At 42.1% G+C, this 21,412-nt stretch overlaps 3 protein-coding genes across 7 annotated transcripts in view; 1 reads left to right on the plus strand and 2 right to left on the minus strand.

Moving 5' to 3' along the window:
• Nucleotides 1–1,779, minus strand: part of DARS2 (aspartyl-tRNA synthetase 2, mitochondrial) — a 34,105-nt gene extending 32,326 nt beyond the window's left edge. Inside the window, exon 1 of the mRNA XM_053243974.1 lies at nt 1,409–1,779. Coding sequence (XP_053099949.1) covers nt 1,409–1,526 — 118 coding nt within the window. The 5' untranslated portion in view covers nt 1,527–1,779. The remainder of the gene's footprint in view (nt 1–1,408) is intronic.
• Nucleotides 1,758–19,427, plus strand: CENPL (centromere protein L). 2 transcript variants are annotated; one of them, XR_008305766.1, is made up of 6 exons: nt 1,758–1,978; nt 4,105–4,281; nt 5,804–6,052; nt 15,606–16,148; nt 17,506–17,785; nt 17,900–19,427. XR_008305766.1 is itself a non-coding variant. In XM_053243981.1 (5 exons), the coding sequence occupies exons 1-5, from the start codon at nt 1,934–1,936 to the stop codon at nt 17,575–17,577; spliced, it is 1,086 nt and encodes a 361-aa protein (XP_053099956.1). In that variant the 5' UTR covers nt 1,758–1,933; the 3' UTR covers nt 17,578–19,427. The 2 variants fall into 2 exon arrangements, 1 of the variants encoding a protein (XP_053099956.1); XM_053243981.1 differs by having other exon boundaries at nt 17,506–19,427.
• KLHL20 (kelch like family member 20) overlaps nt 19,160–21,412 on the minus strand; it is a 39,217-nt gene continuing 36,964 nt past the window's right edge. For all 4 annotated transcript variants that reach the window (XM_053243976.1, XM_053243977.1, XM_053243978.1 and 1 more), the window contains one exon: nt 19,160–21,074. In XM_053243976.1, the coding sequence (XP_053099951.1) occupies nt 20,990–21,074 (85 nt within the window). In that variant the 3' untranslated portion in view covers nt 19,160–20,989. The remainder of the gene's footprint in view (nt 21,075–21,412) is intronic.

Genomic DNA, 21,412 nt, shown 5'->3' on the forward strand with positions numbered 1-21,412 from the left:
ATACCTTCCTTAAACTAGAAGCAATAGCCATAGAGAGAAGCTTCCTAGAGAGAAAGTAGTCATTGAGTAATATCTGGAAAGAGTTCTGTTCTCAGAAGGATCATATGAGAGTAAATAGTTCAAGAACAGATAAGGTGTCAGGGCTAGGGGGGAAATATTTCAAGTTCCTAGTTATCCTATTTTGCTTGTTTATTTACAGCCACATCCTATTGTTTTTAAGTATCCATGCATAGGATTGCAGTCTTCAAGGGGACATTCTAGCTACAGTTGGGAGTACTTTGTTCTCAGGCAGAAGTTCTGGCATTTTCATTAAACATTTTGATTCAAGAGTTGTGTTTTATACCACACTTAAAATAAAACCAGTTCTTGGAACTCCTTTAAGACTGATGCTGCTATGTCAGATGCATTAAGTAGTCAGCTGCACGAGCAGGTAGAGTATGTATGCTCCAAGTACTGGGAACACAAACGTGTGCATGTGAGTGTGCTTTACAAAGCAGGTCAGATAGCAGCAGTGCTAGACAAAGTATAAATGAATACAGAATTCCATCAAATGTAACCTACGGCAAGATCAATAGTGTAAATAATCACCTAAAGATGGACAGTTACTTTTGACATGTGAAGATTAGATTAGAAAAACCTCTACGTTGTATCTCAGCTATGCTTGACATAAGTGGCACCATTTTCTGCTCTCATACACTAAGCCAGAGACTTCTGCCACGACCTGATTTCCTAGAAGGCATCTGGACTAGGTGATGTCAGCATATTCACACTCTCATGTTACTTTTGTATCTTGAAACCAGCAACAATCATAGAAGACTTGAGCCTCCCTTGATCTCACTATGACCAGGAGGGGGGATGTTTCCTTTATGTTCCTCAATGTACCCCTGATGTCTCCTTGATGTTCCCTTGATTTAGAATAGTTATGAAGGCAAGTGGGCTGTAAGGCACTAACAATGTCAGCTATTGTATCTGTAAAGACTCATGGATGCTGGTTATTGTGATGGATCACCAGACCATCTTCCTTTCCTTTGATTTGCTAAAGTGTGAAACTTGTAACCATTCTTGTATATAAACCTGTGGCAGGCTCCATCTTGGCTGCTACCCTATTTTTTGTCTGGAAACTATTCCCAGGGCCTGGCTCTTTTCTCTCTGCAAAGATAAATAAAGCTTTTTCTTTTTTAATGGTCTCCAACTTGGTGAACTAATAGGCTAGTGCACCAGGTAAATGAACCCAGTTTTCGGGTAACACTTTCCGTACTGAATTAGAGCCATTTTCAGAATCGGTTAAAGACCAAATACCAGAGTGTAAAATTGACAAACGTGGCGTCAACACAACGAAAACATTCACCAGCATACATTTCCCTCCGCACAGTAGCGCAATGGTTTCTTTCACGCGCGTGTCACAAACCTGCGGGGTTCGCGTGATTGAATCTCAAAGTGCAGGAAATACATCTGCCCCAAGGCTTAGCTCCTGCTCTGCGGGAAACTAACAATAGGGGGTTGTAAAGGGGACGCAGCCGATGCATGGTTCCGGGAAGCAAAAAAGAAATAGCAAGGACAGAACAAATCCTTCCTCTCCAGCTCTTCCTCCGAGAGTTGATTCTATTTCATTTAACTCAGCCTAAGCATTGCTCCCAGCAACCATGCACATTTCTCCGGTCACGTGCGCTGTCCCTTCGCAGCCACCGTAGTCGCTTAAGCAGCCATATTAATTCAGGCAGGAAGAAATCCTGCAGTATCACTTCGCCCTATCCATCAACGAGTCATACACTGTAGGGTTTTCTGACAGGCTAACTCGCCAGCAGTCTGGCGCATGCGCAAAACCGTTCCACCGCCGAACTGGTTGCTGGGAGGCAGGTTTAAAAGCAACGCCCGCCTTAATTGGAAGAAGGGTGGTGGTGGCTTTGTTTTGAGCTGAGTTTGTGAGAGGAAAATGTCTTCGCCCCAGTTGTCATCGACGGAGCAGGTTCAGCAGCAGGTGTGGCAAGGCGTGGGGGGTCGGGGGTGGGGGCCGGGAAGTGGGGGCCCATGGGGCTGACCTGGGAGTAGCTGTCTGGGGCCTCGGCGTTAGAACTGCAGGTAGTAAAGCCTGTATCTGGGCTGCTGTTGGTGACTGAATGTCCCTCGGTTACAAAAAAGAAAGGGGGGGAAAGCACCCCCCAAAACAAAATCCTTCTCGTGGAAATCTGGGTCTCGGTGTCTTAGGCTGCTCCCTGACTGTCAAAGTCTTCTGCGTGCAAGTGAGCATTCAGTCGTGGCGTCCTCTGCTGCTGTCGTGCAGCCCAGACGCAGGTTTAGTGAAAAGCCATGTGTATTCGCACTTGGGTGTGTACCCTTCCTACTCCAACTACTCAGGATGTATATCGTGTTCCCTTCCCATTTCCATGTTTCCTTAGTCTGCCACCTTGGGGAAGAGGCTCCAACTCCTTGATCATTTGCATTGTCCTGTACTCTTTTCTAGCTCTAGGATAGCTTTTTTTGAGGTGGGTAGCAATCTTTTGGGGATGATCTAGCTGGGCAGCAATCTTTTGGGGATGATCTAGGTCTGGGTTTCCTGAATCAAGCTGGATGTTAGATTAGATGGCTTCCTAAGATCCCCCCAACTCTGATGAATCTGACTTTTTTGAGCTCTGCTATCGGTGTATTGTCTCTGAGATGAAATGATTACAGATACATGAGCAATTACTAGAATTTTGAGTTCACATCAGGTTTATCAGTAATTTGGTTCTGGTTCAGGCCCTGGCTGACATCCACACTAACCCTGCAGTGGCGTGCCAGCGTTTTCCATTACACGGTGAGGGGAAGACCTCCCCTGTCCTCTGCAGTCACTTGTGCCCCCTGAAGCTATCACCCTAAGGTTTGGGGAGATAGTTTCGGGAGGCACAGGCAGCTGCAGAAGAAAGGAGGATCAACGACAATTGCTCCTCCCCTCATTGTGCAACAGAAAACCCTTGCATGCTGTTGCAATGTTAATTTCGATTTTGACCTCTGACTTTAAAATTTGGTTTGGTTTCAGACAGATTTTATACAGAACAATATCAAACTCTTTTGCCTTAAGTGTAACTTGACAAAATGAATACAATAACTATTTAACCTGAGGGGGGAAGAAAACCTGAAAAAAAGATTTTGCAAACAAAATATACACAAGGAGAAAAAAATTGGGAAATAAAATGATTGTACAATTAAGAAGCAGAGTGCCTGATTATTTGAACCTGTTACCACTTTTTGTGTTAGGGTTTCAGTTCTAGTTCAAGTTTAAGGCAACCAAGAGATTTTAGGTATGGTTTCACTGAAAAACACATCTCTGAACTGGTTTCTGAGCTCAGATTTAGATTCACTTTGACTCCCAGAGGTACACAGTGTAGCCCCACCAATGCCAATTGCTGGTCCCTACTGTAGGAGAAGGATGAAAACAAACCACCTTGTGACAGTTCATTAATAGTCCACGTTTGGAAGAGTGCTGAAAGGAACAAACGCCTGGCCAGGAAAGGCCAGTACAGTACTGGTATAGATGGCTTTTCCTGTTGAAAACATAGTAAAATGGTAACTTGTTGGAATAAGAACAAACAAGCTTTAGAATTACATAGAACTGCTTAAACAGAATGATTGCTTGCTCTGCCGTGTATTGGAGAGCAAATGTGGAGATTGTTTAAATGTAAAACGTTGTGCAGCCTGATCCTAGGCGTGTTTTTTTAGATTTCAGTCCAAAAGGGTTTGATGGGGTTTACTCCAAAGTAAGTACTGTAGAAATTCATTTGGAGGCTCACAGAGCAATCCTGTCATGTGCAAATGCTTAGTTTGTGTGTTTTTAAACTTCAAATGCATACCAGTCAGGAGAGAGTAACATTTTTGCAGTGTCCTAAAACCTCTGTTCAGCTCACTGTCCTTGTGTTCAACAGCATTGTGAATTTAGTTTCTTAAATCTGTTTTGGTAAAAAGTTTTTGGCCAGATATCTTTAGTACTGTTTTGCCTGCATACCTGATGGCCTTCAGTCTATATGTGGGTCTTTGCTAAGCTGAGTGACTATCTGAGGCTTCCTCATCTTGTATACAACTTAACTTTTTGTTCTTTCTGGCCTATTGACAAACTATGCATGTGCTCAGGACACTGGCAGTCCTGACTCCAGGAAAGTGCCTACTTCTGGTGGAAAAACTGCAGACCATGTGGTGAACTTCAGTAACACTGCACATGTTTCAAAAAGCCGGGTATCCCTCAGGAGAGGCAACCTATTTGGTCAGTCCCCAGCAAAGAGAAAAATTCCACAGACTCCTCACCTGCAGGTAAGGTTATGATAGCAAGTAAAGTGTTTGAAAATGGGGAATGTTTGAAAATAAAGTGGCTTTTTAATCTAATACTTCCATGTATCTACAATACACAGACAGAGTTAAAAGCAGGAATGACTAAAAGGGTTTGAAAGAGCTGGGCTGATTTCTAGCCTAGTAGATAAGAAGCTGAGGTAATATCATGGCATTCTGTATAAGTGTGTTTGCCTTTAGGCTAGAAAGGCTGGTCGTACAAGAACATGACTATAAGCTATCCATTAGGGCAGGACTCGCTGCCATTCTAAATATTTTTAGATGCCTCTGTAGAAAAGCCGGGGAATCAAATGAGAAAGCTTTCAAGGTGCCCCCAAGATTCACTGCACTAGTTTGAAAGAGTTAACCTGTAAGAAGTTAATGCACAATGTCAATGTATACCCTCTTAAGCAGAGTACTAGACTATATCACCTTTGGTCAAAGCCCTATACTTTAATGTAGGAGTGGGAAAAGGTGCCCATTTGTCCAGGTTGCCATTTACTTAATTTTTGGTGGTTAGGAATTTGAAAAACCTTAGGCACAGGGCCTAAAAGTTAGACAACATGTTATGAAATGTTGAGTTGTGCCTAGACTTTGAAATATTTCCCTATTCGACTTCAGTGATTAGGTTTTGTGACTTTTTAGTTAAACTTATACAGAAAGAGACCAATAGCAAAACAGAGAAAAGAAACTCTTTATGTAAAATATAAATTGGGAATTGCCTATACAAAATTCTAAGCACAACAGTCCCACTTTGGGAACTTTTTTGTTGTTGAAAAGCAGTATAGAACTATTCTTAGTAATACTGACCAGCCTTACAGCTTTTATTATCTGCAGTTATACTACAGATGAGGGTCTGAGGCTTGGAGTGGCTTGCCTAATGCCATCCAGTTGCCGATGTGCGACTAATAGTGTATATATGCACAGGACACTTGTGTGAGTGTCTGTCTCTTTGGACTCTCTCTAGTAAGACTTAACTTTTATAGTTACACATATTTCCTCATTACATTAATTGATTTGCTACTCTATATTTTTTTTCTTTCCTTCTAGTATATACCTTAGGTTACCTTTCCCCTATTTTTTTTATCAGCTGCTATGCCACAAGACATTTAATGCACCTATCAAGTAGGAGAAAAGTGGGGTCAAAGCGGATCTGAACCTTTTGACAGGAGGCATGGGAAGAACTTGAGACTGGTGATCTAGGGTAGGCCTGTTCAATTTAGGTCCCTCTAGCAGTTTTTGGTCTACAACTCCCATAATCTCCAGTCACAGTGGCCAATAGCCAGGGATTGTGGGAGTTGTAGGCCAACAACTGCAGGAGGGTCGAAGTTGAAGAGGCCTGACCTAGGGTATGTATGGTATAAAACTCATTGCAGATTGTCCTCACAACTGAAGTAATGTATGAACTAGAGGTTCGAAAAACTTAAGTACTAGGCAACTTTATAGTAACTTCGAGAATTGTCATTGACTATGGACACTACTTACCTGAAACTTCCTCTCACTATAGGAAAATGTTGATCCTCAGATAAATCTCCTTATCCGTAAGCAGTGGATCTTATACAGTGTCACTCCTTTATACAAGTTCTCTTACAACCAGCTTCAAGAATATTCTAGACAGCTGAGTTTCTTTATTGCTGCTGAAAAGCAAAAGAGGCCTGCTGTGGAAGCTGAACTTGATCTTGGATTTACAGTGAAATTCTCCTCTATCTCAACATTAAAAGCTACAGGACTGGACCAGCCAGCAGTTCTCATTCAGGTAAGAAATACAACCTTCATCTTTTAATAGCTATATCAGTGTTTCAACGTGTTATGCCAGCATTTTTCCGGGGTAGTAGCCAGTCCTGCCCCATGGACCTTAAGACCTTCTTCAGAGGCCCTGCTCTGATTGCCCCTGCCTAATGAGATGAGGCAGGTGGCTACTAGGAAGAAGGCCTTTTCGGTGGTGGCACCCTGTTCATGGAATAGGCTCCCCAGTGAGGCTCACCTGGTGCCATCACATTGTTCTTTTAGATGCCAGGTGAAGACCTTTCTGTTCACTCAGGCTTTTAGAAAAAGAAAAAGGTTTTGTATTATATTTTGTGTGTGTTTTATGTGTTTGATACTTCTTAATTATTATTTCTTGTTTACACAGTCAGACAGGTGTTATTGTCTGGTTTGTTTTATCCAGACATCGAGTCCTTCCCAAGGACATGGGATGGCTGAATTTTATTGTCAATTGTTATAGATATCGTCGCAGAATATAGGCTGTTCCCAGTAAAGCTGCTTTTTGTAATTGGCTGATGGTGATTTCTGTGGCCCCTATGGTGTTGAGGTGCTCTTCAAGGTCTTTTGGAACTGCACCTAGGGCGCCAATTACCAATGGGATTATTTTGGTCTTTTTCTGCCACAGCCTTTCAATTTCAATTTGTAGATCTTTGTATTTGGTGATTTTTTTTCTATTTCTTTTTCTTCTATTCTGCTATCGCCTGGTATTGCTATGTCGATTATTTTGACTTGTTTTTCTTTCTTCTCGACTACAGTTATATCTGGTGTATTGTGTGGCAGATGTTTGTCTGTTTGTAGTCGGAAGTCCCATAATATTTTTACATCTTCATTTTCTTCAACTTTTTCCATTTTATGGTCCCACCAATTTTTGGCTACAGGTAGCTTGTATTTTTTGCAGATGTTCCAGTGTATCATCCCTGCTACCTTGTCATGCCTTTGTTTGTAGTCAGTCTGTGCGATCTTTTGACAACAGCTGATTAGGTGGTCCACGGTTTCATCTGCTTCTGTACAAAGGCGGCACTTGCTGTTTGTTGTGGATTTTTCGACTTTTGCTCTTATTGCATTTGTTCTTAGTGCCTATTCTTGTGCAGCCAGTATTAAACCCTCTGTTTCTTTCTTCAAGTAACCATTCTTAAGCCATTGCCAGGTCTTGGTGATGTCTGATTTTCCACTTATATTGTGCAAATATTGACCATGAAGGGGCTCATTTTTCCATTTTCCTGCTCAGTTCTTGACGTGTTCTTTCTTGTAGGCCTGCTTTCTTTCATTGGTGTTGAATAATTTTGTGTTATTGACCATCTGAAGTGCATCTTCTTCACTGTCCTTGATATATTCTGCAAGGCCTCTTTTCTCCTCCTCTACTGTTTGATGGACTTGCAGCATTCCTCTTCCACCTGAGCTGCGAGGGAGGTAGAGCCTATCTACATCACTGAGGGGGTGCAGAGCATGATTGATGGTCATGATTTTCCTGGTCTTACGATCTAGCGTCTCTAGCTCTGCCTGGGTCCAGTCTATTATTGTTGCAGTGTATCTGATAACAGGTATAGCCCAGGTGTTTATGGCTTGTATGGTGTTCCCGCCATTGAGTTTGGACTTGAGGATTTTTCTAACTCTCCTGACGTACTCACTTCCAATTTTTCTTTGAACTTCAGTGTGTGCAATGTTATCAGCCTGGAGAATGCCCAAGTATTTGTAATGTTCTTTCTCTTCCAAGTTCTTGATCTTGCTTCCATTGGGCAGTTCTATGCCTTCTGTTTTTGTTGTTTTTCCTCTGTTCATTATTAATGCAGCACACTTGTCTAGTCCAAACTCCATTGCTATATCGCTACTGAATACATGGACAGTGCTTAGCAGTGATTCAATTTCTTACTGGGACTTTCCATACAGCTTCAGATCGTCCATATACAGCAGATGGTTGATTTTACTTGATGTTTTAGATGTTTGGTATCCAAGGCCTGTTTTGTTTAGTATTTGTGAAAGTGGGGTCATGGCAATTACAAACAACAGAGGGGATAGTGAGTCCCCTTGGAAAATGCCTCTTCTAATGCTAACCTGTCCAAGTGTCTCGCCATTGATTGTTAACTGTGTACTCCACATGCTCATTGCTTTTTTTTATAAATATCTGAATGTTTTTGCTGACACCAGTTGTTTCTAAACATTTTAGTATCCTTGTGTGAGGCAATGAATCAAAGGCTTTCTTGTAGTCAATCCATGCAACACTTAGATTGGTTTTTCTTCTCTTGCAGTTTTCTAAAATCATTTTGTCAATCAGTAGCTGGTCTTTTGTGCCTCTGTTCGGGCAATTTCCTTTCTGTTCAACTGGAAGCTGTTTGTTAGTTAATAAGTGTTGCATCACTTCATCTGCTATTATTCCAGTTAATAATTTGAACATGGTTGGCAGGCAGGTTATCGGTCTATAATTACTTGGAACTGCACCTTTTATGGGTCTTTCATTATGAGATGAGTTTTCCCAGTTGTTAGCCATTGTTCAGTATTAACGCCTTGCAAAATATGATTGAACTGTTTTGATAGTTGTTTATGAAGGCTTGTTAGGTGTTTAAGCCAAAAGCCATGCAGTTCATTGTCGCCTGGCGCAGTCCAATTTTTAATTTTCTTTGCTCTTTCGCTTATTAATTCTGGTGTTATTATTAGTTCTTGCATTTGTTGGTTACATTTTTTGACCTCTTTCATCCAGCCTGCTTTTTTATTATAATCTATTGGATTGTCCCATAATTTTCCCCAGAATTGCACTGTTCCTTCTTTATTTGGTGTTTCTAGGTTTTTTGCAGTTTCTCCTTCTATGCTTTGGTAGAAACGTCTCTGATTCGACTGGAATTGGAGATTCTGCCTGTGTTGTGTAATTCTGGCTTCATATCTGCTAATCTTCTTTGACACTGGTGTTATTTGCTGCTTTATTATTTCCAGGACTTCTCTAATTTTCCTTGAATCTAAGTGGTATTTTTGGATCAGATACTGTTTGGTGTTTTCATTCTTCAGCTTCTTGTCTTTCATATCTTTCAATTTACTAGCATCTGATCTAAGCCTGGAGATTTTATTTTCTAATCTAATCTTCCATTTAGGTGATGTACTGCTTTCTTTTTTGACAGGTCCACTGATCTTATATCCGAGCTCTTGTGGTGTTATTGTTGGTGCACTGTACATTAGTTGGTTTGTTTCTTGCAAATTATTGGTTATTTCTGCAAGTGCAGCATTGACATCTTTTAATGCCTGAGCAAGTTGTTTTTTGGCAACTGTTTTTAGAGCTGGAAGTCGAACTCTGGTGGTTGTTTGGTTCATGTGCTCAGTTATTTTTTGCTTTAGTTCTTGTTGCTTTTCTGTTAAACGGCATTTGGGTTTTTGAGGTGAAGGCAAAGGGGCGGTTGCCTGGTTTTGATTTTGAAACAGTTCAGCAACAGTGGCATCCTCGATTTCCGACACCTCCTCCACCTGCACCTGAGCAACTGCTTCAGTTGGTGGTAATTCTTCTTCCATATCTTGAGCCTGTGTTGCTCTTTGCAGTTCTTCCAGCTCAACTTCTGTGAATACTTTATTTCTTATTATGAATCTTCTCTGGTCTGCTAGCCTTTGTTCTGTTATTTCTGTATCTGGATGCTTCTGTTTCCAAATTTGGTACATTCTTTTTAAATAACCTCTTCTAGTTGGACTAGACTTGTAATAGCAGATCATTATTTCCTTGTTGGCATTTTTCGTATATTTTTTTCGGTTAAGCGACGTTTCTTCCAGTAACTTTGCTGTCTTCAACCCTGGTTGCTCAACTGAAGATCCTGAGTCCTGTTGCCCACTTGCCACCAGATGTCCAGGGACTATAGCACCTGGCACGGTCCTTGTTGACCCGGGCGACGACTGATCCGGTATAGATTTATTAAAGTTACGTCTCACCATATTGTTGATGGGAGAGGCACTCTTTGTCTAGCTCCTCTGGTGAGACCTGTCCAGTATGGTTGGACCTCTGGCATAGCTCTCACCTTCCTCAGAGCATGCAAGCCCCACAACCACGCCAAGGTAGTGCCTCACTTGGGGATGGGGATGATGATGATGATGATGATGATAATAATAATTTTTTACATTTATATCCCGCTCTTCCTCCAAGGAGCCCAGAGTGGTGTACTACATACTTGAGTTTCTCTTTCACAACAACCCTGTGAAGTAGGTTAGGCTGAGAGAGAAGTGACTGGCCCAGAGTCACCCAGCTACAGTAGTTTCATGGCTGAATGGGGATTTGAACTTGGGTCTCCCCGGTCCTAGTCCAGCACTCTAACCACTATACCACGCTGGCTCTCGTGTGGTGTGTGGTGAATTGCCCAGAGAACAACTTGTTATGGGGTAGCTAACAAAGTTTATTCTTTATTCTCATCTGCTCTTAAAAGACTTAGGTTTTTGAACACTAGGAATTTGTGGTTAACTAAGAATAAAATTAAATTTAAAAAGGCTGGAGATTAAGTTGACATAGTATACCTGGACTTCCAAAAAGCTTTTGATAAAGTTCCTCATCAAAGACTCCTGAGCAAACCTAGCAGTCATGGGATAAGGGGACAAGTGTGGATTGCTAACTGGTTGAAAGACAGGAAACAGAGGGTAGGTATAAATGGAGAATTTTCACAATGAAGGGAAGTAAGATGTGGGGTCCCCCAGGAATCTGTACTGGGACCGGTGCTTTTTAATTTATTCATAAATGATCTAGAACCGGGGTAAGCAGCGAGGTGGCCAAATATGCAGATGATATCAAACTCTTTCGGGTAGTGAAATCCACAACGGATTGTGAGGAGTTCCAAAAAGATCTCTCCAAACTGGGTGAGTGGGCGACAAAGTGGCAAATGCTGTTCAGTGTTGGCAAGTGTAAAGTGATTCACATTGACATGAAAAACCACAACTTTAAGTATATGCTGATGGAATCTGAGCTGTCGGTGACTGACCAGGAGAGGGGGTCGTGGTGGACAGCTTTTTGAAAGTGTCTACTCAATGTGTGGCAGCTGTGAAAAAGGCAAATTCCATGCTAGGGATCATTAGGAAGGTGACTGAAAATAAAATGGCTAATATTGTAATACCCTTATACAAAACTATGGTGTGGCCATACCTGGAGTACTGTGTACAATTCTGGTCATCACATCTAAAAAAGGACATTGTAGAACTGGAAAAGCTGCAGAAGAGGGCAACCAAGATGATCGGGGACCTAGAGCACCTTTCTTATGAGGCAAGGCTACAACACTTGGGGCTTTTTAGTTTAGAAAAAAGACGACTGCGGGGAGACATGACAGAGGTCTATAAAATCATGCATGGTGTGGAGAAAGAGAGAAATTCTTCTCCCTCTCACATAATGCTAGAACCAGGGGTCATCCCATGAAATTGATTGCCAGGAAATCTAGGACCAACAAACGGAAGTATATTTTCACACAACGCATAATCAACTTGTGGAATTCTCTGCTACGAGATGTGGTGACAGCCAACAACCTGGATGGCTTTAAGAGGGGTTTGGATAACTTCGTGGAGGAGAGGTCTATCATTGGCTACTAGTCGGAGGGCTAAAGGCCATCTCCAGCCTCAAAGGCAGGATGCCTCAGTACCAGTTGCAGGGGAGTAACAGCAGGAGAGAGGGCATGCCCTCAACTGCCTGTGGCATCTGGTGGGCCACTGTGTGAAACTGGTTGCTGGACTAGAAGGGCCTTGGGCCTGATCCAGCAGAGCTGTTCTTATGTTCTTATTCAAATGACAGTTGTTTAGTTCCCAGTCTGAATTACATCCTATTTTAAAATATTGTTCCAAAAAGGAAGTCATCGGAATTCAATACGAGTATCTTTTAAATCAAAAGAAATTGCTATACTTCCCCAAGAACAACTAAAAGCGAGGCACTCATCTGGTGGTGGTAAAGCCAGCTGAGAACATGTGGGCTTGCTACATGCTTTAGGATCCCTGATTTAAAAAAAACTTCCAGAGGGGAGAAAAGCCTATATAAGATTTTGATATTGCTTCATCAATAATCAAAAGAGCAACGAGTCTGATGTAATGAGAGGGATGAAATGTCACTGCCAGTCAAGCTATATACAGAACTGGACTGGGAGGGAGGGAGGTGATTGTTCTTTGCTTGGTAACAGGCTGAGAACATAAGAACTACCTTGCTAGTTCAGACAGAAAAGGTCCAAGATCCTGTTTCCCACAGTACCCAGCCAGATGCTTCGGGAAAGCTGATAAGCAGGACAACGAAGGCAACAATCGTCCCCTGCTGTCCTGTTGTTCCTGCCTCCCACTTTCACCTGATGCAGTTGGTATTTGGTGGTGTTACGACACATTGGGCACTACGCATGTATGCTGTGGGTACTTTGCAGCTAGGGCTAATCTGGATGCAGATGTGGGAATGAGACAAAGGGGAAAACAAGCTTCTAATGCAAAATACTACACATTTATTGAATGCCAATCAAAATATACATTCTCACTTGGGGAATCCATAGAACATGTACTGAAACATAATGCTAGCACATCAGTTTGTTGATGTGGGGAAATTTAAAAGACTAAACTTGCACATATAACAACATAGGAAAGCAATGCATTCAGTTATGCTCATTGAAATGGAGTAACCATAGAGTTTTAAAAGACGTGACTAGTCTCCTTGGTGTTAAACTAGCTGCTTAAAGTGGCAACACTATGTAGGGATGGTTTCATGAAGAGGCAGGGAGTTAACTGACATTTGAAGCAACAAATCAGAGAAAAAGACTGGTTAGAAAAGGAGGAGATGGGCAAAATATATTAATGCAATGTATCTGCATTTCAGGTGAATCAGGTGGCTTACATTGAAAGTGGCCACGAAAAGTACAGGGCTAGGCTAGGCCTTGCAAGAAGACAAACGTGAGGGCTAGACTCCTGGATTAACTATAATTCAGGCGGACAACAGAAGTCATCTGGATGTAGATTTTTAGAGGGTTACGTCAATTTTTTGAGTGTAGCTACAGAAACCTATTGCAGGATATGGCCCTTCACTATGCTATACGTTCTCAGGTGGGGAGAGCATCTGGTGGTATTTTGCTCCTACAGAGACAGTCGTCTCCACCACTGACCACCAAAGTGAGGGTCAGAGACAAATGAATTAAGGGGCTCCCAGGGGCCCTTTTTATTGGTTAAAAGATAGAATAAAAGAGAAATCCCTGCTCTAACGTGGGTGATTTTGGGAAGAGGCTATATCTACCTGTCTTGCAGCTTTGCCTTGAGGGAGCAATGAGATAGTAGATTTGCCTGGCAAGGGGCAACTCCAGGTTGTTAGATTCTTAGCTTACAAGGGATTGAGGTGCCCACAAATAGTGATTTCAGCTGAGAGATCCTCAGGCTTGGAAATCTTTGAACACATCCACAGAATGTACACACTCTCTAGATTTTCAGTGGGGCGGATGTACAGAGTGGGAAATGGGCAACCTCAACCCTTGGGAACAGTGAGGTGAAGCTGGGTAGATCCTGGATCCATGGACTATGCTGAACTGTTCTGAATGGAGCTGAACTACTCTTGCAGGTGGGACTGCTCAAAATGCTAATGCTATGGAGAGGTTTTAATGTCCTTTGGGGGGGGGGCTGGGCTGAGCATTTTCTAGAATGTGAATCCTTATCTGAGTACCTATGAAATCTGGCATTCTGATAGACTGAATTGCCTTAGGGCAGGGCTCACTATGGATGTGAGGCTGGACAGGTGAGATTGATCTAATCCAGGCCTGCACAACTCAAATGACCTGGCGGGCCGAAACCAACCGTGACTTGGTTCATGGGGGCCGAGGTAAATTCCTAGGGTGCTGATTATTAGAGTAACACTTAATATCAATCAATCAACCAATCAACCAAATTAAAGAGAAATGAATTAAAAATGAATTTAATCAATATTTAACTTTTGATGTTCTGGCAGACCAAGATTGATTTAAATTAATATGAAATAAGTTGAATTAAAATTCATTCTAATAATATAAATATTATACAAGCTGTACAAAATACATAATAAAATGCATTGTTCTTCCTTTCCACCTCTGCCAAATCACAGAAAACATGGAAGAGAACTTCTCATAATTTTGGAAAAGAAGGGAGAAGGGGAAAGAAAGATGGAAAGGATGCAGCAGGAGGCTTGGCGAGAGAGGGAGAGAGAGGGAGAGAGAGAGAGAGAGAGGAGCAGTCTTGATGGGGGAGAGAGAGAGAGACTGACTTGAGAGACTTAACTGTGCAGGCGCACCTTGCAGTTGGGAAGCAACGCTGGGCCAAATGGCAGGCCCGAGTGTCACTCTGGTTTCTGCCGCTGTGCACCACTGCTGCCATGAGGGAGGGTAAGGAAGAACACCCGCACCGCCGCAGCTATCTCCTCAGCCGTACAGCGGCTGGAATGGGGGGGGGGGGCTTTAAGCAGCGGGGGAGGAAGGGGAAATAGCCCCGGGGCCAGGAAAAAAGGCCTTGCGGGCCGCATGTTGTGCAGGCCTGTTCTAATCACACTGTTCTAGTACTTTAATAGGTGATGGGGAAATAGCTTTTAAGCATGGTTAGGGAGATTACTCTGTTGGGGGAATTTCTTTGAGTCTTTACCTTTTTAATTTTAATGGGCAAGGTTAGGATATGCATACTATGCCTAGTTAATTTTCCTGTAAGATCTTTTCAAGTCCTCTGGGTTACTCAGAAATTTGTTCAGACTTTTTGCTGTTGAGACTCAATAGTGGAGAGGGACGCTACTGTCAAAACCTTTTCTCACATTCCATTGACAATTGTCTCATTTTGCTTGGTCTCTGGTTGTGCCAATATAGATCAGAAAAGGTTCTGGTTCTGCTTGGGGGACGCACAAGCATATAGATGGGCCGGAAAAGGGGGTTACTCCTAAGTGGCATATTGCCTCTGAAACTGGAAGTTCTGTTTAGCGATCTGCCTAGAAGGCTGAAATTCAAACATACTTCTTGAAGGGGTAAATCCCACTGAGCTCAGCAGGACTCCTAAGAAAACCTTCATAGGATCAGGGGGTTAGGGCTCACAGTGGCTGGACAATAGCTTCAAGTTGGGTGAGGGAAAGAAGTCCTATTCACTTAACATTCAATACGCTTACAATTTGGATACAGTGTACACAGGTGCCAGTATAGTAGTACATTTCCTATCTACATTTATATTTTGGAGGCTTGTACCCAGGTTCATACTTACAATGAGTGCAAGTACAGTCATTAACACAAACATGTATGTGTGTACAGACATCTGAATGCAGGTACAACATGTTTGAATAGGGCTTTCATTTTAATGTGTACTATTGCCATGAATATGATAGAAGTTGTGTGCACATAGTTGAAGAAACACTGGGGGAACCATGCCTATCAATATTTTCCTTCATTCTTGTTGCCCATAATAAATTGATTGTAGGATTTGGTTTCCAATGTTATATTTGTTATTTATATAACACTATAAAGATTATATTACATTTTATATAGTTGCAATATGTAAATTATATATTTGCCAAAGATTCTATGGAGCTTTCTTGCCGAAGTGGTGTTCTTTTTTTCTCTCCTTCCCCTACTCCCACCCCGACACTCTAGATTGCACAAAGATCTCGGAATGCAGCTGAAAAGGCAGGAGGGAAAGTTTTGTGGACAGGCTGCTTCTGCTGTACTTGTGCAGATGACATGTTGGAGGCAGTCATGGAGGATTTCACTTGCTTGCCCTTGTTCCTGGTAAAGGGATCAGAGAGTCTCTTGACCATAGTTGGGACTTGGTTTCAGCAGACCTTTGACTGTTGTTTCAGTCGCTTGACTATCAGCTCCATGAATCTTGCCTGGATGGCTGCAATGTGGACTGCATCCAAAGCAGACAGTCATACAGTTGCAACAGAGCTAACTTTCTCTGTACCTTGCAGTCCTTACCCTCTGGATATTTCCTATGCCATTCACCCTGATGATGCAAAAGCCTTCTGGGATTCAATCCATACCACTCAAGGAGAAGTGCATCAAGAAGAAGTGGATTTATTCATGGAAATGCTTTACTGTCACTTTCATAGACACTTCAAGATCTACCTGTCAGCCACAAGATTGGTGAAAGTGTCTACATCTGTAGCTGCTGCCCATTCTGATGGGAAAATAAAGGTATGGAGTCTAGTTAACTAATAACACAAATCTTTGTAAACTGGTTTCTAAGTCAAACCATCCTAAAAGAACATTCTAACAATACTGAAAGCTAATAGTACAAAAGGTTGTTTTCTCCTTCTAATGACAAACTACAGGAGGGCCTCAATATCCGTGGTTGGGTAATAGACATCCAACCTCAGCATATGCGGTGGGGAAATGGGAGGGACAACACACTGACTTCGCATATCCATGGGTCGAAGGTGGCCAGCAATGACCTTGAAGGTAACTTCCAGCCGCCATTTTGTGTTTTGGAGCCTCAAAATGGGGTGGGGGAATAGTGATTTTTGGGCAATATGGTAGCATTCAGGGGCACAGTGCGACAGGGGCAGCAGCTAAGACAGAAGGCAGCTTCCCCCTGCACCCCCGCCCCCATTCGATGTTTTAGAGATATTTTCCAGTGACCAGGAACCGAACCCCAATTCCTCATTGCCCCAATGACTCGACATTTGTGGTTCGTGTATGCATGGTTGTAGTGTGGAATGGAACCCCCACAAATCAAGGTCCTCCTGTATTTGTGAATAAGGTAAGCAATGAGGGTCTGGGGTTGTTGTCTTGAAGAAATGCTTCAGGTGTACACTCTTCTATGAAGGCTTCGACCACATTGATTTAAAAAAGATACAGACTGGGACTATAGGTACCATTTTAAGATCCTCTGGTCAGCAGCTAATCTCATAAATGGGCCATTTGATATTGTGGGGTGGGCCTCGTTCAAGTGACCTGTTGGGAAGGCAGCCTCCAAGTATAATTTATTGGGTGAAATTATGCAAGGGGAAAAAACACATTGGCCTTGCTATGATGAGTTCCTTCTCTGTATTTTGAACAGGATTTTGAGCAGGTTGTGTGTCCTCCTTGCTCCAACAGGCAGGGCTCTGCAAAATCAGACTTGTGTCCTTTACAGTTTGGGGATATAACTTGGCTAAGAGGAAAGAACAATATCCCCAAGAAGTCTCGAACTCTTGTAGAATAATGTATTCAAACAACTGGCAAGATTCTTGAGGAAACTCCTAAAAATACAGACAAAAAAATAGGACAGGAGGGAGGTCATCCCCATGTCTTAAATTATCCTAAATACTAACTCTAGAGTTGGAGACCTCCCACTACAGTCCCTGATACTAGAACACATTGGATACCCTTCATTCACTGTGGAGAATTTATCATGGCAAGGCAAAAGTTCTTTTCTCCTGTAGTGATACAAAATACAAAACTGACAACGTAAAATGTTGAGATTCAAACCTTTGGGAAATATGAGATGACTTATACTGCTTTGACTGAACTAATCTTTCTTTCCCCCCATGCCCACCTTTCCCCCTTTCAGATTCTGCATACCCGCTATCTGATAGGAGTCCTATCACTTCTGACAGAACTGGCAATTTCAAAAATAATGTGATGAACTACATTGCTGTAACTTCTTGTATGCATTACAGAAGATCTGGTGAGCTTATGGCTCAAACACTGCATTTTGCAATTCTTGTTCTTTGTGGCTATTGATATATATCAAATTATATTTATTGGTACCATGTAATATATGACCAATGATTCCTGTAACATTGTTAAAGCATTTGCTGTAGGTGCAGTGGCTTTGTCTAGTGTGCATGGTTTTTTAACCTTGGGCCCCCAGATGATGTTGGATTACAGCTCCCATCATTCCCAAACATGGCCTTTGTGGCTGAGGATGATGGGAGTTGTAGTCCAACATCTGGGGGCCCAAGGTTAAGAAACCCTGGTCTAGTGTACTGATGTATGCATGTGCACCTGAATCATGTGAGCCAGAAGTACATGAAGCTGATACTAGCCCTTGAAGCAACTAGGGAGATTGTACTGTCTCACTGTGAATCCAAAGGAACATGGTATACACTTCACATTGATGATAGTTAGCTCCTCAATCTTTTGCTACAACAGATGGTCATCAGTTTTGTGCAACTCCTACAACTGAACAAGGTTAGCTTTTAGGCCAGGCTAAGACTAGGGTCTTTCCCCCCCAATAGGACTCTTTTCTATAGCTGTCCTGTACTCAAGTAATAAAAGAAAGGGTGTAGAGCTGGGTAAGTGACTCTAGCTAACATAGTACAAAGTGATTATGAGTATCCCCACAGTGTTTAAAAAACCAGTACTGTGGGAAATGCTTGGTAGGATTACTCTTTAACACCTGTCCCATGACTGAAGCAGAGTTCATACAAACATTTGTATGATTATGCAAATACATCACCAATTTAATCTATATTGCATCCTGGCAGGGGAATAGACTTACAGAGTTAACTTGAAACTAGCACTGGCAGCCATGGGGTGATAACAGTAAGAATTCTTACCCAGCTATCTACCTGGCTGAATTTAATAGCTATTTTGAAAAATTAGACATAGCTATCTCTATATGCACCTTTCTTCAAGCCTTCAGGGGCAACTTTCCCCTCAAAATGTAGGCAGAACTTATTTACTTATTCTTTCATTTTAGGGCTTGTATGTGAACCACTACCTTGCAGCTGAAGAACTTTGCTTTAAGTTCAAACTCTAGACCAGGGTAGGCAATCTTGATTCTGCAGCTCTTGAGGAACTATAACTCTTACCACCCCCAGCCACAACTTGTGGCTAAGGATGAGGGGAGCTGCAGAATCCAGGTTGCCTACCCCTAACCTAGACAGTTTTGCTGGTCAAAGACCACGAATAGACTGATCTAGCAATACAGTCAACCCTGTGCTGGGAATTAGCTCTGCTATTTACCTTGCAGAAGGGCTTCTGACTGCACAAGTCTAGGACAGCAGAAGCAGCAAGAAGCTACAGTTGAGAGAGAAGTAGAAGGCCAAGAATTAAAGTAGAGAGCCTATAGCAACAAGCAAAAGCAACTGTGAAAGGATCCTGCTAACAGGAAGTAGATTGTAGCTGTCCTGCACTCTTCAGCAGTCTGAACAGGATACAAGGTGCTCAATATGTATGTATTCTGTGTTCTTGCTTGTTGAAGGGAAGAAGACGACACACACCAAGTGATATTTTATTAAGGTAATGATGTTTATACAAGTTCACATGCTAGAAAAAGCATAAATGATATGTAAACAGTTGTTTACAGAATACTTTTTCTTTTTAAAGGTGCAAATGTTCAAAATGTAAACACAATAATGCCAACCTTTAGGCCAATAGGAAGGGCTTTTCACTTAACTGTTACCTTCCCCCCACCCCTCATCCTAGTACACTGATGAAACTGAAGTGCATAAACAAAGCTACTTAAGTAAAGAGATTTCAGCCCAACTTAATCTTACTTGCATTCTTCCTTTCTCTGCTTCTTGCTTGGGCCTGCGAGAATACGGCTACTATAATGCATGACTGATGGGCCACATTCAGCTGGCTGAATGACACCTTCTCCTTTCATCTAAAACCCTTTACAACATAGTGGCATGGTTTCAATGAGCACAATTTTTAAACAAAGGCTGCAGTCCTCAAAACTAATCTAGTTCCTTTGAAGGAACTAGAACTAGGCTTTAAAAGGATAAAAATGGTAGTCTAAAAATCATAGTACATGTATTGCAAGTCTAGCCACTTATTCAGAAGTGGGATAAAGGTGCCATCAATATGCCTTGGAACCCAGATGTTTAGAATGCATATTTCACTGTATACCACTTTAAGCAATTCTGCTGAAATAGGTGTTAACAGGCAATAAATCAGATGAATGGCTTCTGACAGGGAATCTGTTTCTCCCTCAATCTAAAATTACAATTACATTTGCACCTACTATAGCGCAGTAGTAATTCCCAACAGTTAGTGCTTCCTTTCAGCTGACAATAGAAGATCTGAGGCTTGCATTCAGCACATAGCTACACAAAAAAACACATTTCACCAGGAAGTTCTCTTGTGCAAACCCCACTGAAATGAACAAGTACAGCACAATTCATTATTGTGCTCTTGCATCGCTCCTATTCATTTTAGAGCAGTTTGTGCCAGGAGAACTTCCCATTGGATTGTGCCCAAAGCTACATTTTTTTGCATCCTTCTTCCAATAACTTCAGAGCACCTTGAGCTTTAATCCACTGCTCTTATTAGTTTTCTAGTGATCCCACCATCTTTACTTCATAATTCTGTGCTTTCAAGAATCTTAGCTGCAGATCAGAGCTTCAAGATAACTTAATCTAGGAAGTTAGATGTAATGCAACAATCCATCAGAATTTAACCAGAAAAAACCCCATGAAGCTTTATCAGGGTATCAAAATGGTACAAATTAAATGCAAAATCTCAGCATACAGAGAAGTTTGTCCAACAGAGTCAACATTGTAAAACATTAGAAACAAATATCCACCCAAAGCATCTCTTACCCAAGCTTTGTTGCCATCCATGGGCTCTTGTGCACTCATTTTGATGAAGCATATGCAGAGGATCTTGGCTGACTACATCCTCTGTACATAAGGCTAAATGATATTTTCAAAACTTCTTTCACCTTCTGGACAGATGCCTGGTTTACCTTCCAGTGGGCTCATCTTTGATGGAATGCAAGTACACCTTGAGGATTTAGGTAATCACTTAAGTTAGAGTAACAAATTCCAGTTTCTTCAGAAATATAGTAAGTGGGGATTGGGGGGAGTAGACAAAGACAAGGAAAATTATGTGCTCCAGGTTGTTTTCTGGAGTTGATTAGTATGGTCTTCTATAACTGTAGTAGTGAAGGGGAACTATGCTTGCAACATCCATTGAAGTCCAATAGGAAGAGGCACCAGCGAAGAATGTGTGATCTCTATTTTACTAGAGCCTCAGAGCTCAGATGTCACCAGGCGGACCAGTTTCAATAGAAAGGAAGCCAGGGCAGTTCCTCCAATTGGCTTTTACCATATATGGGATTCACAATGTGTCATTTTGATAACACCTACGCCTCCTCCAAGCCGACGATAGTTCATTCCTCCATACAGTCTGCAAAGAAAGCACATTTTGTTATAACTATTATTTATAGAGCAGGAAGGGCGAGAAGTATAACTGAAGGAGAGGAGAGCTGGTCTTCTGGTAGCAAGCATGACTTGTCCCCTTAGCTAAGCAGGGTCCGCCCTGGTTGCATATGAAAGGGAGACTAGAAGTATGAGTACTGTAAGATATTCCCCTTAGGGGATGGGGCCACTCTGGGAAGAGCAGAAGGTTCCAAGTTCCCTCCCTGGCATCTTCAAGATAGGGCTGAGAGAGATTCCTGCTTGCAACCTTGGAGAAGATGCTGCCAGTCTGAAGACAATACTGAGCTAGATGGACCAATGGTCTGA

The sequence above is a fragment of the Hemicordylus capensis genome, chromosome 4 (assembly GCF_027244095.1).
Source record: "Hemicordylus capensis ecotype Gifberg chromosome 4, rHemCap1.1.pri, whole genome shotgun sequence".
NCBI lineage: Eukaryota > Metazoa > Chordata > Lepidosauria > Squamata > Cordylidae > Hemicordylus > Hemicordylus capensis.